Source organism: Neopsephotus bourkii, unplaced genomic scaffold (genome assembly GCF_033783945.1).
Source record: "Neopsephotus bourkii isolate Nb327-2 ecotype Australia unplaced genomic scaffold, CSIRO-AGI_Nbou_v1 NB_1016, whole genome shotgun sequence".
Classification (NCBI taxonomy): Eukaryota; Metazoa; Chordata; class Aves; order Psittaciformes; family Psittacidae; genus Neopsephotus; species Neopsephotus bourkii.
The window spans coordinates 2,923,605-2,938,116 of NW_026901505.1; the positions used below are offsets into that span (position 1 = coordinate 2,923,605).

Sequence of the window (14,512 nt, forward strand, 5' to 3'; positions counted from 1 at the left end):
GGAACGTCGGAGCCGGGCCGCGTTTCCGGGTGGGAGCGGCGGGTGCAGCCAGCGTGTCCCGCGGCGGCGCCGGGGCCGGGGCCGGGCGAGAGCCATGGGCCCGGCCCGCCGCAGGGCCGCGCTCCGCCTGCGCGGCGGCGGGTGAGCAGAGCGGGGCGGGGACGGGGACGGGGAGCCCCAGGGGTGGGGGGGTCCCGGCGGCCGCTGACATCCGCTCGCGTTGTGACCCAGGCCCCGCTGCTGCCCGGCAGGTTCTCCGTGTTCCCGTTGTTCTGCCTGGCGCTGCTCCTGGGCTTCGCCTCGCTGCTCTGGCTCCAGCTCAGCTGCTCGGGAGAGGGGCCGGCCCCCGGCGCTGGGCAGAGCCGGGGGGCTCCCCTGCAGGCCTGCCCGCCCCAGGCCCCGCTCCCGCCGGTGGAGGATGAGCCGTCGTGGGGTCCCCATCGCCTGGCGCTGCTCGTCCCCTTCCGGGAGCGCTTCGAGGAGCTGCTGACGTTTGTGCCCTACATGCACCGGTTCCTGAGCACCAAGAGGATCCGCCATCACATCTTCATCCTCAACCAGGTGGATCATTTCAGGTAACGTGTCCCCTCGCCACAGCGAGAAAAGGGGGTGAGGGGAACCCCCTTCCAAACCCAGCCCCACCATGAGCACCGAGGTGCCTCCCACTTGCTTCTGGCAGTGTGAAGTGTAGGACCTGGGGAGAGATGCTCTCCCCAGATGTACTCACTCTAGAGCTTACAGAGAATGAACTGGTGTTTTGCTTTTCTCTTCCTGAGCAAGAAGAGAATTATCTACCCCAGACATCAGCTTGTTCCCTAGTGTCACTGTCTATAGCAGTAAATATCTGGGGATGCTGAAAGCAACAGAAACGCCATAGGGTCCTTGGGAGCCCCGCCACGTGGCCCCTGCTCACCACTTGGTACCTGCCTGCAACTGCAGTGGGTGCTGTGGAGCTCCCCAGCTGGCCTTGGGCAGAATGGAGCTTGCTATGGCCCCTTGGGGTGTGCAGTGGTCAAACCTCTGCGTGTCACTGTGAGGCTCAGCGTAAGCTTCAGGACAGGCACCCAGTGCCGCGGAGGCAGGGAGCACTGTATGTGTGTCCTGTTGGGGGACCAGTTGGACATTCAGCATTGAGGAGTACAGGAGAGGGATGTGAAGGGATGGTGGTAGCTGTGCATGCTGCTGAGAGTCTCTGTCTGCGGCAGGTTTAACAGAGCATCCCTGATCAATGTGGGCTTCCTGGAGAGTGGCAACGACACCGACTACATTGCGATGCACGATGTTGATCTTCTGCCCCTCAACGAGCAGCTGGACTACAGCTTCCCGGAGGCAGGACCCTTCCACGTGGCATCCCCGGAGCTGCACCCGCTCTATCACTATAAGACCTATGTGGGTGGCATCCTGCTGCTCACCAAGCAGCACTATGAGATGGTGAGTGCACAAGTGGGACATCACGGCCAGGCTGGGGCAAAAGCTATGATGCTGTCGTGGTGGATGGTCCTACATTGTGTGCTCTACAGTTGGGATGGGGGAAATGAGTCACCGTGTTTGGGGACAGAGCCTGCAGTGTGAGCTGCTTACAGACTAGGGTTGGGAGGCTGCACTGGTGCTCAGAGTTTGGGATGCTGGTGTCTGCTCCACTGTGTTGTGTGGAGTTGTGCTGGACAGGACCTCAGTACCCCTCTCATTCCAGTGCAATGGCATGTCCAACCGCTTCTGGGGCTGGGGACGGGAGGATGATGAGTTCTATCGACGTATCAAAGGAGCTGGTCTCCAGGTGAGTGGTGCTCTGTGCCCTCCTAGGTTGAAACTGCCCTTCTCCTTGTTTCCCCTTCGGGTCCCCAGCTGTAGCTGCTCAGGTAGGGGCCTGGGGAAGCAGCCCTTCAGCGCTTCGCACTCCAGTAGCAGGCACAGCAAGTTTTCTAGCAGCTTTACACAAGCTCTGTTCTCTTCCAGGTTCGCCGTCCCTCTGGAATCACAACTGGGTATGAGACTTTCCAGCACCTGCATGACCCAGCCTGGAGGAAGAGAGACCAGAAGCGTATTGCTGCACAGAAGCAGGTGAGATGTGAGACCTTTGCTCGAGGGGAGCCACAGGAGATGCAGGTTGCGATCACCGTGTGCTCTGAGCTCTCCTTGCTCATGTCCTCCCCTGCTAGCTCTGTGTTTCCTGCCCAGGCTCTGGGTGCTTCCCCCTCTGCTGGAAGCCAGCATGGGGTGAATGGTCTCTGTCTTCCTCAGGAACAGTTTAAGGTGGATCGGAAGGGAGGACTGAACAATGTGAGGTACCAGATCGAGTCACGGACAGCTCTGAGTGTGGCAGGAGCCCCTTGCACCGTCCTTAATGTCTTGTTGGACTGTGACACAAACGAGACCCCTTGGTGCACATCTGGCTGAGCCAGTTGCGTGACTGTGCTTGAGCCGACGTGTCAGGGCTGCTGCCCAGCTGCTGGGACAAAGCAGGGTCTTTGCAGCGGCTGATCGTGGCGGTGCTGGCGAGATGCAGAGGAACAGAAAAGGCCAAGAACCGGGCTTTGCTGGGCCTGACAGAAGAGGCTGAGAGCGGGACTCGGTGGCATTGCTGCGGACACGGGTGCTGCCTCGCAGGGCAGGTGCAGGAGGCTGTTTTTCCTGCTCTGGACATGGCTGAGCTGCCACCCAGCTCAGAGGACAATAAAGAACTATTAGGGCACCTGTGTGTTTTGAGTGCCCTGGGCTGTGCCCTGCTGCTCCTTTTTCCTGCTCCCTTCACCTTACTGGCTTCAGCGCACCCATTTCTGGCTTGGCTCCAGCTATGCTCCAGCTGGACAGGTGAGCTGCTCTGGTTTGCAATCCAACCCAGTCCAAAACGGGCTTCAAGTGAGGTGGTGCCTGTGTTTCAGCTGCCAGGTACCTCCAGGGCTGTGCTGTGGTCACTTCATTGCAGGAAGCGGTTGTGCTCTTCCCTGAGCCCCAGCATCCTCAGCTCTGCTGGATGTCAGTGGTTGAGGTAACCCAGGACTTCAGAGGGGTGAGGAGGAGAGCTCTGGCCAAGCTGTTCCCTTCCTTGCCTGCCTTCTGTGGCATGTGCTGCCTCAGCCTTTCTGGGGGCATTGGAGAACCTGATGTCCCCCCAGAAGTGCTGTGGGAAACTGGATCTGCTCTGGCCCTGTATGAGGTACCCTGGGAAGGGGTCGCTGCCAGGCTCACCGCAGTGCTGGTGGAGCTGGGATGATGGTGTGGGTGAAGGGCAGGACTTGGGACAGTTGCCCCTAACCTGCCTGAGTCAAAGGGAACAAGAGCTTCCCTGGATGAGGCAGGAGCTGGAATGCTCCCTCAGATGTGGGAACAGGGGTTTAGGTTGAGAGAGAGGCAAGGCTGTGTGGGGCCCGGGCTGCAGATCTCACTGCTGCCAGCCTGGTTTCTCCCATGCTGTGGCAGGACAAGGGCCCGGGCTGCCTCTTCCAGCAGGGTTGGGGGGTATTCACCTGCTGAGGGTATCAAATGCTGGTCCCCCACTGCTGGCAGGGCCTGCGAGGGCTCTGCTGTGGGCTCAAGCACCTCACTGTGGATGTGGCTTGCCTGGGCCAGTGAGTGGGTTGGGGAAGGTGCCTAGGGAAAAGGCTGTGTCAGCCCTGGGGTGCTGGTGAGCAGGGGGTGGCTGGGCAGATGCGCCCTGCAAACCCTGGGTCTCTGACCTGCTGCTGCCAGAGCAAGAGCAGCCGTGGGAGGTGGCAGAAGCACTGATGCTGTGTGCTGGGAGAGTGCCCTGGGGCAGGAGACATGAGGAGGAAGTGAAGAAGAGGAGGAGGCGAGTGTCCTCTTGTGGCTGCTGGGAACAAGCTGCAGTGCTGGACCTAGGCAGTGGGAAAGCTGGGAAGGTGCCAGTGGGTGAGGAAGGGCACTGGGTGCTGGCAGTTACTCGAGTTTGGTAGAAATCAGCCACACCAGCACCTTTTGCTGGGAAGTGGGATGTGAAGAGTTGGGAGGGATGGATGTGGGGGCCCACATGCCCTGCTCAGGAGCCAGCTCACAAGTCCCAGGCAGGAGCAGCACCGTGGAGCAGCACGTAGTCCATATCCACTCATGCTGGGACCAAACAGGCGCTGTGACCTCTAGGATGCTTCTGCTCACCCTGACCTGCTGATGGTGGCAGAAATGCCCACCAGCTCTCAAAGGAGGTCCCTGCCAGCACTGGGCTCCTCTCCTCTGTCACCAGCCTGGCCTGGCCGCCTGCTGGGTGAGATGGTGCTGTGCTGCTCAGCAGTGGAGGGTGCTGGGCTGGCTCACAGATGGTGCCATACATTGTCTTTGAGGTCTTGGCATGCGTGTGGGGTTCTGCTGCCTCCTCAAGCTGGGCAGACCCAGCCGAGCAGCCGGTACCCCTCCGTTCAGCCCCGTCTCCAGTGCTGGCACCAGGCCCTCTGCATTTCCTGGCCCCTTCCATCCTGGTCCCCTGCCTGGCACTTCCTGGAGCAGTTGCTTTGCCGGGTGCCTGCAGATGTCCCCAGACAGAAGCTGTTGCCATCCCAGGAAGATGAGCGGCCCCAGGGACGTGGCACCTCCGGTGAGGAGCACTGGGATAAGGGAGGCAAAAGCATCAGAGCCAAGCAAGTGGGGTTTGTGTACTGTGTAGGGGCAGCAGGATGAGAGAGGAGCGTCTGGAGGGATTGTGAGCTGTCTGCTCTCCATGCTGCTCTGGAGCTGGGTGAGGAGTCCATAGCCCTGTGGACTGAGGTGTGAGAGGAAAGGCCTCCTGATGAAAGGATTGAGGCCGTGGTGCACGGTCATAAGGATCAGGCCATGCTGCTTTGCATCATCCAAGGCACAGACAGACCCAGCCTCAGGGGATGTCCTTGCCCCAGGGTGAGGACACGCTGGGGATGCTCTACCAAAGAGCTCCCAACAACAGCCTCTGCAGCCTGGCAGCCCCAGAGGAACAGTGCTATCTGGCATGAGCATTTCAGATGGGCTCGGACACAGCGCGTGGCTCCAGACGTGTCCCCAGGACCCGTCATGTCCCTCAGTGTGGTTGGATGGAGATGCTGGTCCAGTGTCTCCAATGTGCAGGGTTTGGAATTGACCACCTGTATTGCAGGCGCTTACTGGCGCCTGAACTGCAGCCAGGGCTGGCGGAGGCAGATCAAAGTATTTATCTGCACCATTCAAAATAGCTGACACAGTTTCAGGCAGGTTTCATGAAGACATCGATGTGCAGAAACAGAGAACATATGTGCCCCTCGCACTTCGCTCAGCGCTAAAGGCTTCTCTCCCGCTGCCTGGCAGCTATTTCTCAGCTCTGCTCGCAGCCCCCTCATCCTCTGCTTGCTTTTGTGGAAGAGGCACCGTGCTGGAGACCCAGCTTCCTTTTATAGCTCTGAATGTGACTCCGAGGTCGCTCGGCTCTGTTTCACCCCCCCTACGCACTTTGGTATTAGCAATAGCCCAGCAGGAGGGGATGAGGTTTTTCCCCATCGCCTTTGTGCAAGTGGATAGCACCCTGCCTGCTGTCCCTGGAGCCCCACGGCGCTGAGCTGGAGGCCTCCTGGTGCTCCCATGCTCTCAGCAACCCCGAGGTGCGGGTCAGGGTACTCAGGAGCAGAGAGATCCCACAGAGTCCCAGGCCTGCCCCTTTGCGAGCCCCCTTCTGCGGCCCAAATTGCCATCAGTGAGGCTGCAGGGGGGCTACTGCGTTTGGTTGGCTTTTATTGGCAGGTTGCTTGAACCGAGTGGTTCCCAGAGCTGTTTGCTGGCTGCCACATGGACTTGCTGTAGTATCGTGATGTAAAGGGACTGAGGGCTGAAGGGAGCAGGGAGAGTGGGCTAGGGAAAAGCCAATGGGAGGCAGGAACATCTCAGCATCCCTGGCTGTCACAATGTCCCAGGCAGGGATGAGCCTTGGGGCACTGTGGGAGCTGCTAGCACCGGGAGACATGCAGGTGGAATGGAGCCCACAGTGGAGACAGGAAACGGGGCAGACAGGAGGGAGGGAGGGGTGCGACTGTGACCAGCACCCGCTGAAGTCAGCCTCGCATCACCGCAGCCTGCCCGGTCCAAGGCCCCGGTGGGATGCTGTTACACGCCCCTGCAGCATGTCCCTGTTCCCACGGGTTGCTAGGGGTGCCCCATTCATAGCTGAGCTCTGAAGGATGGGAAATACCACCATTGCATTGGGTCCCAGTTCAGAAGCCACGAGCTGCCACTCCGGTGTGCGGCTGGGCAGTGAAAATGGGCTGTGGGGAGCAGGGAGGCCGGGATGCAGGGAGCGGGTGCATGCCTTGGCACTGCACCAAGGATAATGTGAGCGTGTGAGCAGGGCCCGGGCACAGTGTGTGTGTGTGGGTGAGCACTGGCAGCACAGAAAGGACTCTGGTGTGTGGTGGGGGAGCTGGCAGTGCTGGGGCTCTGGTTTATGCCGGATGCATGGGTCCTGTACCCAAACTGGGGACAGAGTGGGTGCAGTCCTTGCCCAGGGAGAGATGGGCACTGTGCGGGGCTGCTGTAGGTGCTCCACTCCTCCAGGAGGCTGCATGCCCAGTGACCAGCTCTGCCCCGTGCAGGGATTCCCTGCTCCCTGTGCCTGGCACGCTGCAGGGGTGCCGAGTGATGAAACCGGCTCCCGGCCAGGATGCGGCAGGGTTGATTTAGAGGGATGAAGCGTGTCGTGTCTCACCGGCACCAGGCCAGGCGCTGGGGCAGGTGGCAGCTCCCCAGAGGTTATTCCATGCCTCCATGGCATGGCACGGCCCGTGGATGGAGCTGTGCAGCACAGGCACCTCTGGTGGACCCTGCCCAGCCCTGGGTGCTGTGTTGGGAGCACAAGGGGCTCTCCTGCAAGGGGAGGATGCAAAGAGTGTCCCACGGGACCCGTCTGCCCCCCGCAGGGACGTGGTGAAGCCATCGAGGGTGGACAAAATTCTTCTCCCCTACCCTGGTGGCCCAGGGGACGGAGAAACCTGCTCCTGCCAGCCGCCCAGCCACGGTGATGGCCACCGGCGACCGGCTGGAGCCGCTGCTGCCGCTCCCGGGGCTGGAACCGAGGGAGTTCGCAGGGGGCTCACCCCAACGGGTGCTCGGAGCTGCCCGCAGCCAGCCCGCCCCGGACACCGCCCTGACCCGCCCCGCCCCACCGGTGGGCACGGCCGGGCCGTCCCCTTTCCTCCTCTTCCTCCTCCCGCCCCTTCCCGCACCGCCGCCGCCGCCGCCCGCCTCCGTGCCGCGATTTGCCGGTGCCGGCTCCGCCCGCTGCCCGCGCGGCCGCGGCCGAGGGGCGCGTTCAAACACGGCGAGGGAAGGAGCGGCGAGAGGAGCCGAGCGGGACCGCAGCGCCGCCGGCATGGTGAGTGCGGGCCCGGGGAGCCCCCCCCACCCGGGGACCCCCGGGGCGCTCCGGTGCTCTCCGCCGTGCGGGGCTTTGTCCCGGACTGCAGCGCGCTCGGCAGGGCCCGGCCCCGGGGCCCGACCTCCCCCTCCGCCTTCTCCGTGCCGGAAATTCCGGCCGTGCTCGGTGCGGGCTGCGGGGAGGTGCAGGGGGGGCTGCGGCGGGGCGGGAGCGGGAACCCCGCAGCCCCCCGGTTCCCAGCCGGAGGCCATGGGAGAAGGTTTGTGGCCGGCTCCTGCACGGGCAGGGCTGGACGGGGGCACGGCTGGGGTTGGGACCGGATCTCATCAGGCACCCCGGGAAGGAGCCGGGCTGGCCGGACCGGTGTTTTGCCGCCTGGGGGGTGATGCCCTTCCCGCCGCAGGCAGGACACCTTCGGGCTCCCCCGGCGTTTCCCAAACCTCCCACAGCCTGACCTACTTCCTCGGCCGCCTGTGCCGGGAGGAGCTGCTGCGGGGCTCGGCCCGTGCCAAGGGCTGGATGCTGTGAGCGTCCCTCCATGGGGACATCCATGTCCCCCATCCCCGTGCTCCGCAGGGAGCCCCGATCCTCCCGGAAGGTCCATCCCTGCTGCCCTTCATGGGGTGCTGATGCCCGGAGCAGGTGCTGGGCTCGCAGAGGGAGGTGACAGCGCAGGCCGGGAGCTGTCAGACAGGTTTGTGCGTGGCAGCAATTAAAAGCGGGGTGTTTGTTTACCCGCGTGTGGTGCTGAGAACCAGGGCAGCTTCCTGGGTGTAACCCGGCCTGCGAGCCCTCGGCGAGCCTGGGAGCCACGGGGTGGAGGGGCTCTGCCTCGCCCCTGCCACACTCACTGTGTCCCCTGCACCGGGGCTGCCCGTAAAGGGCTGCGAGGGCCATTGTCCCCCTCAGAGGGGGGGAGCCGAGGCCGAAGTCATCCATGCATCCTTCCTCCCCCGGCCACCTGCGCAGGAAGCTGCATTGTCCCGTCCTCTTCCTGCCCCTTCCCGCCGCCCTCCCACTGTGTCCGGCCATGGGGTCCCCAGCACGCACGCAGCAGCTGGGCTGAGGCCGTCGTGTCCCCACCCGGTGCTGGGGTGGGAGCGCCTGCGGATGGAGGGGGCCATGGGGAGGGCTTGGGAGCTCGCCCTGTGTGGTGTACGGGAAGTGTCCCTGTGGGGCGGGAGATCTGCGTGTCCCTGCGTGCGCCGGGGAGGCCAGGCTGGGTCTTGGCCCCAGGGTCATTGTGGGGAGGTCTCTGGGGAGTGACCGGGCGCTGAGGTCCCAGTGGGGTGTCTCGGTGCTGCGGGGCTGGGGCTGGCGCCAGGCCCGGGCGAGTGCTGCCGGCTCCCAAACTCGCCTGGGCGGCAGGTGCCTGTTCTGGTGGCGGCCCCGTCCGCAGGCGGGAGGTGGGGCTGGGTGTGGGAGGGAAGCGCTCCAATGTGGGGGGGCATCGGGGGGAGCCCCTGCCCCGGTGTGTGCTGTGCACTGGCACCCGGCTCACCTGGGTCCCCCAGGGCCTGGCAGGACCCTCCCAGCACTGGGTTGGCGCTGGGTGCCAGTTGGGAAGGGCGGCACGAGGGGGGTTGAAGTCCCGGGCTCCTGGCATTGCTGACTTTGTCTCTCCTTCGGCAGTGCTGGTACTGGGCTTTCCTCTAATCCTCCATGGCAGCAGCACAGGGTCCTGTGACCTGTGAGCCCGACACCCGCATCCTCTGCACCTACCTCTCCTCGGAGCCCGTCTGCGTTGTTGGCAGCATGGGAAGCGTGGGCAGCCTGGTGGAGAAGCAGGATCTGTCCCCCCTGGAGCTGCGGGCCCCAATGGGGGGCTCACGGGGGCTTCGTCAGCCTGATGGCTTGCTGCGGAAGGGGCCGAGCCAGCGGGAGCTCTTTGGCTACCTGCATGGGGCCAAGAAGGAGACGCGGTCGGAGCGGAAGCACCAGATGTCGAGCGCCTGCTACAAGCGGGACTACGAGAGTGACCGTGAGAACCGGTCCCCTGAGCGCTGCTCCCGGGAGCACCACCGTGGGGCTGACTTCTCCAAGAGCTCCCTGCCTGAGAGGGGCCGATTCGACAAGGTGAGGCTGTGGGTGCCATGCTGGGCCCCGAAATAAGTCTTGTTCTGTGGGAGGATGGGGCTGCAGCACAATGGTCTGTGCCCTGGATGGGACATGGTGATTTGAGGATGTCCAGGGATATGGGGCTGGGAGCAAGCAGATTCTCCCTGGCTCTGGGTGCCTGTGTGTGCTGGTGGGCTCCTCCTGACCTTGCTCTTGTTTTTCAGTGCCGTATCAGGCCCTCAGCCTTCAAAGCGGTGGCTGGCAAAGGGCTGGTCTCCATGCAGGGCCTGTCCTCATCCAAGGGGCAGAAGCTGTCCAAGAGCAATGGGAGCCTGCACACGCTGCTGTCGCAGAGCAGCACAGCAGCCTCACAGCACGGCCCACTCCGCACCCACCTGCTCCATGCCATCAGCCTGGATGAGGCCTCCGACTCCAGCCACAACTCCATCCAGAGCTTCCCTTCCTATGGCTCCCGCCTCAAGCCTGCCCAGAGCCAGTTCAGCGCCTCCATGGGCCACATAAACCACATCGGGGGCTCCTTGGACAGGGTTTCTCGGAGCCCCAGGGACCCCTTGGTCTCTGAGAAGGTGCCCCTGTCCTGCAAAAGCATGGCCACGCTGAGCCGGCTGCAGAGCCCTGGCGAGCCCCCGCCCCCCTATGAGTTCACCTACTCACTGGAGGATGCGGTGAAGCAACTGGAGGACCGGCTGCAGGAGACAGGAGGAGAGCTGCGGCAGCTCAAGAGGAGCCTTAGCGAGACCGAAGACCCCTTCACGCAGGTGAGCTGTGGGGCTGTGCTGGGTACCCTGGGTGGGGGTTAGGGGCAGCGGTGTCTGGGTGGAAGGGGAGGTGAAGGAGCTGGTGTCCTGCCATGGTGAGTGATGGAATATCCGAGCATGGGAGGACCCAACATCACGGGACCTTCTGGGGCTGCCCTGCACAGAGCAGACTATGGATCCTCACAAGCATCAACCTGTGTTGGCAGGCGTTTGAGGACAAGCAGCGGCTGTGGCTGGACGAGCTGGAGGATCTGAAGCAGATGTACATGGCGCGGCTGCAGCAGGTGACGCAGCAGGCGCAGCGCGGGCAGCGGGCGCTGCAGCTGCAGCTCTACAAGGCGCAGCAGGAGAAGAAGCGGCTGCAGGAGGAGCTGAGCATGCAGCAGTGCCAGTGTGAGGAGTCCAAGCTTCGGCAGGCACAGGGCGAGCGCGTCAGCCCCAAGCTGGAGGAGACCAAGTGGGAGGTGAGTCCCTTTCCTGTTGCACCCTCCTGGTTGTGGGGCTGGAGGGGCACAGTGGTTCAATGTTCTGGTGTCACTCATGGCCATGGAACAGGGACAAGCCAGGTGTGGTGCTCGTGGTCCCCCAGGGATGCTGTGGTGACAACCCAGGGTCCTGCTCCCCCAGCCCTTCCTCACTGCTCCCCTGCGCCCTGTAGGTGTGCCAGAAGGCAGCAGAGATCTCCCTGCTGAAGCAGCAGCTCCGGGACACCCAGGAGGAGATGGCTCAGAAGCTGGGTGAGATCTTCAGCCTCAAGACGCAGCTGCGGGAGGCCAAGGCGGAGGTCCAGGCCAGGGACTCCCAGCTGGCACAACTGGCAGACTCCTTCCAGAGCACTCCAGAGCCCAGCGCCACACTGCCACTGGGTGATGATCCCATGCCGTCGTGCCAGGACTTCCCTGGCTGCGAAACTGATGACTCCAAGTGCCGGGGCCTTCACAGCGACACGACGGAGCCCCTGGAGCGTCAGGTGGAATGGCTGTGGGCAGAGCTGCTGCGGGAGCGGCGCCAGGGCCAGCTGCAGGCTGTGAACTTTGAGCTGGAGAGGAAAACCTGGCAGGAGGAGAAGGAGAAGGTGCTGCGGTACCAGCGGGAACTCCAGGCCAGCTACATGGAGATGTACCACCGGAGCCAGGCGCTGGAGCGGGAGCTGCGGCAGCTGCGGTCGGAGCCCAGGGATCTCGGGGCCGACTCGCCGTGGATCGAGCGTGTGGAGTCCTCAAAGATCTAGTGGTGGGATGCTGGTGGGACTGTGATGGGGGAAGGTCTTGTGCTGCTGCAACGGGACGGTCTCAGGGTCTGCACAAGGACCAGTCGCCCAGCGCTGCCCTGGGGGGAAGGACTGTTCGTGACAAGGGAGCTTTTCCTTCTTGCAGTGCTTCAGGCCCTTCTGGGGGTGTCTCTGGAGATGGGGGGGTCACCTATGCCAGGGTGGGGGTCTTGCATGTGCCCCGTACTCTGGCTCCAGGAGCGTTTGCCCTGTGCTCCCTTCTGCCATAGGGGCAGAAACCAAGCGCCCTGTGAGACATTCCCTGTCTCTCCTGCTCTGTGCCCCCTGTTCCCTACAACCCGTAACTTAATATCTTGCTAATGAGAAGCTCAAGCTGTGTCCCCAGCCCCACTGCCTCGCTGTGAAGGTCCCAGCTGCTGCTCAGTGGTTGCCCTGTCAGCAGGGTCCTGGTGCTGGCAGTGCCCTGTTCCTGCACTGGGCTGTGTTGGTGCCATTAGGAAAGCAGAGGAGAGAAGCCTGAAAGTGCTGGTGCTCAGCTGGTGCTTTCCATGTCACCGGTACTGGGGTACTCTGCAGTGGAGGGTGGTTAATGCGACTTCCCTGCAGGAATCCCTTGAGCTGAGAGGAGTGAGTGCCTTGTGTGAGGAGGGATGGGAACCTGGTGCCCTGACACACCGGGAGATGGGATATGGTTGGGGGGGCATGTGGGCAGTGATGCTCCCCGCGCTGGGGAGCCCCCACAACCCCCCCTCCCAGAGCAGCTGATGGGGAGCTGGAAGGAGCCCTGCTCTGAGCCTGTAACCGTGGAGCCATGGGCCGGCCGGGCCTAGCTCTCCTCGGCCTTTCCTGCAATAAACCCGATTCCATTCTGTCCTGCCCTTGCTTTCCTCGGGTGCGGCGACAGGAACCGATCCGGGGCCTGCAGTGCTCGGGGAGGGTCAGCGGGGCCGCCGCCCTCTGGGGCTGCCAGGCAGCCGCCACAGGGGGAGAGGCGGCGGCCCGGGGCCGGCGGTACCAGTCGGGGCGTCAACCGGGGCTGAGTCAGAGCCGGGCCGGGGCCTGCGCGACCGGCTGGGCCCGGCAGACAGGCTTCGGCCCCCTCCACCGGGATGGTTTAACCCAGCCAGGCCTCCCCCCGCTCCCGCCTGGTAATGGGCTGCACCGCATACCTCAACCGGACGCCCCCTGGCGGCTCGGCGGCCCCCAGCCGTATGCTCCCCCTACCCCGTAACAGAATACTGGGACCGCATTCTACAAACCCCACAAATAATCTTTATTCAACCCCAAAACGCCCACCCCTTCCCCCCCCCAACTCCCGCAGCCGCCTCCCCAAAAAAAGGGGGGGTTCGGAGCTGCACAACGCACCCCGGCTCTTCACAGTGGGAGGGGAAGCCCCTCCACCTCCTGCAGGCACTCATCATAGGTCTCCTGGTACTCCTCATGTGGCTTGATCATGATCACGCAGGTCGGGCGCTTTGAGCCAGCTGCGGCCCCCAGGTCCTGCGGGACAGAGAGAGGTTGTGGGGGGGCTGAGGGGCACCGGGATCCTCCCCAAGGTGAGGCCCAGCCTTTGGCAGACACACTTCACACCCTGGTCCAATGCAAGGAAGAAGTCTCCCAGCCCCTCTGGAGTCCTGCTGGGCCATTTTCCCAGCTCATCTCCTGCATCCCGGAATGTGGCACGGCACTGGACCTGCTGCACACTCCACGCTCCTTCTCCAGCATGGGAGCCAGGGACTGTGGAGCTGCCTGCACTGGGGACAACATCCTAAAGGCTCCAGCATATAGGGGAAGCATGTTACACTACCCCTTCCCAGGAATGCACATCACACCACTGGGCCAGTGCTTGTTCCTGGGAGCAGGCAGGTACCAGCTCGTAACTAAAGGGGAAAACGGGTCCCAGAGCTCCTGTCCCTCACAGCTGCAGGGACACAATCACGGCAAACAGCTCTGTGGTCCCACGTCGGAACACTCCCATCCCCTGGCCATGGACGAGGACCAGCTGCATTACGCGGGCACCAATCTGTGCCTCTCCAGGAAGGCTGCTCCAGGCTGCACAGCCCCAGACCCTTACCGACTTGGAGGGGACGTATGCATAGGGGAGGCTCCTGTCCTCGCACATGATGGGAATGTGGCAGTACACATCGATAGGCTGCGTGTCGCCGGCCAGCACCGTGATCCTGCGGGGAAAACCCGTGTCAACCACCGCGCCGGGAAGAGGCTGAGGCAGGGGGGTCGGGACAGCGCTTACCCCTTCTCCCCCTTGTTGATGAACTTCTGGACCTCCTTTACACCGCGACGGATTTGCTTGTGCTTGGCCGCTGTAAGAGAATCACACCGTGAGGGGGCTGCGCCGCCACTGCCCAGGCCCACCGCTGCCATGCCCCGGTGCCGGCCAGACCTTTCCTGATACACTTGTAGAGCTTGCGCGTCAGCTTGCGGGAGGCGAGCGGCCGTGCGATGGGGTTCAGGAAGTCGAGCTGCTCCCGATACGAGAGCTCGGGCGTCCCCTCGGCCTCCGTCGCCCCCTCCGCCTCCTTCTCCCGCGCCATTGCCGCGCCGCCGAGAGCTTCCGCTTCCGGTGCACGCACGGCACGGCAGGCGAGAGTGACAGCTTCACACCTCTCCGCCAGCCAATCGGCAGCCCCTCAAGCACTGCCCGCCCACCGCGCCAGCCAATGGCGAGCGGCCCTTTCCCAGCCCCGCGGCCGCCTCGCCGGGCTTCCCCCGCTCCCCCTGCCCAGCTGTCGGAGACGCGTTTTCTACACGGGCCTTTACTGGGCTCCGGTGCGCGGGGCGGCAGCGCCCAGCCCCAGCCCCAGCCCCAGCCCCAACCCCAGCCCCGCCCAGCCCCAAACGCTCAGGGAAAGCAGCGGAACGGAGCAGTCCCTATGCGCCCTGGGTGCGCACTGCAGAGGGCTGCGCCTGCCGCATCCCAGCTCGTCACAAAGAGGATTTTCTCCCCTCCCTTCTTTTTGTCATCCCAGGGAATCTATTTCCCACTGCAGGGCTGCGCTGCTGCTTTTACCAGGGGAGAAAGGAGGCCCCTTCCGTGCCCCATTTTGTTCTTCTTCCCATCAACCTGGAACAAAGGGGCATAAATCACCCCTGGGGTGTAACTAT

General features: G+C 63.5%; 3 protein-coding genes across 4 annotated transcripts; 2 read left to right on the forward strand and 1 right to left on the reverse strand.

Moving 5' to 3' along the window:
* Positions 1–29: 29 nt before the first annotated feature.
* B4GALT7 (beta-1,4-galactosyltransferase 7) lies at positions 30–2,736 on the forward strand. Its single transcript, XM_061360267.1, has 6 exons — positions 30–141; positions 252–575; positions 1,206–1,431; positions 1,694–1,777; positions 1,957–2,061; positions 2,242–2,736. The coding sequence occupies exons 1-6, from the start codon at positions 95–97 to the stop codon at positions 2,395–2,397; spliced, it is 942 nt and encodes a 313-aa protein (XP_061216251.1). The 5' UTR covers positions 30–94; the 3' UTR covers positions 2,398–2,736.
* A 4,431-nt stretch (positions 2,737–7,167) lies between these two features.
* On the forward strand, positions 7,168–12,260 carry N4BP3 (NEDD4 binding protein 3). Of its 2 annotated transcripts, none has more exons than XM_061360268.1 (5): positions 7,168–7,318; positions 8,954–9,397; positions 9,604–10,158; positions 10,365–10,622; positions 10,817–12,260. In XM_061360268.1, the coding sequence occupies exons 2-5, from the start codon at positions 8,984–8,986 to the stop codon at positions 11,387–11,389; spliced, it is 1,800 nt and encodes a 599-aa protein (XP_061216252.1). In that variant the 5' UTR covers positions 7,168–7,318; positions 8,954–8,983; the 3' UTR covers positions 11,390–12,260. The 2 variants fall into 2 exon arrangements, with proteins under 2 accessions (XP_061216252.1, XP_061216253.1); XM_061360269.1 differs by lacking the exon at positions 7,168–7,318 and adding an exon at positions 7,357–7,580.
* A 430-nt stretch (positions 12,261–12,690) lies between these two features.
* On the reverse strand, positions 12,691–13,949 carry NHP2 (NHP2 ribonucleoprotein). The gene is made up of 4 exons (XM_061360330.1): positions 13,791–13,949; positions 13,641–13,710; positions 13,464–13,569; positions 12,691–12,889 (listed from the first exon to the last, which is right to left on the reverse strand). The coding sequence occupies exons 1-4, from the start codon at positions 13,939–13,941 to the stop codon at positions 12,764–12,766; spliced, it is 453 nt and encodes a 150-aa protein (XP_061216314.1). The 5' UTR covers positions 13,942–13,949; the 3' UTR covers positions 12,691–12,763.
* Between the last annotated feature and the right edge of the window lie 563 nt (positions 13,950–14,512).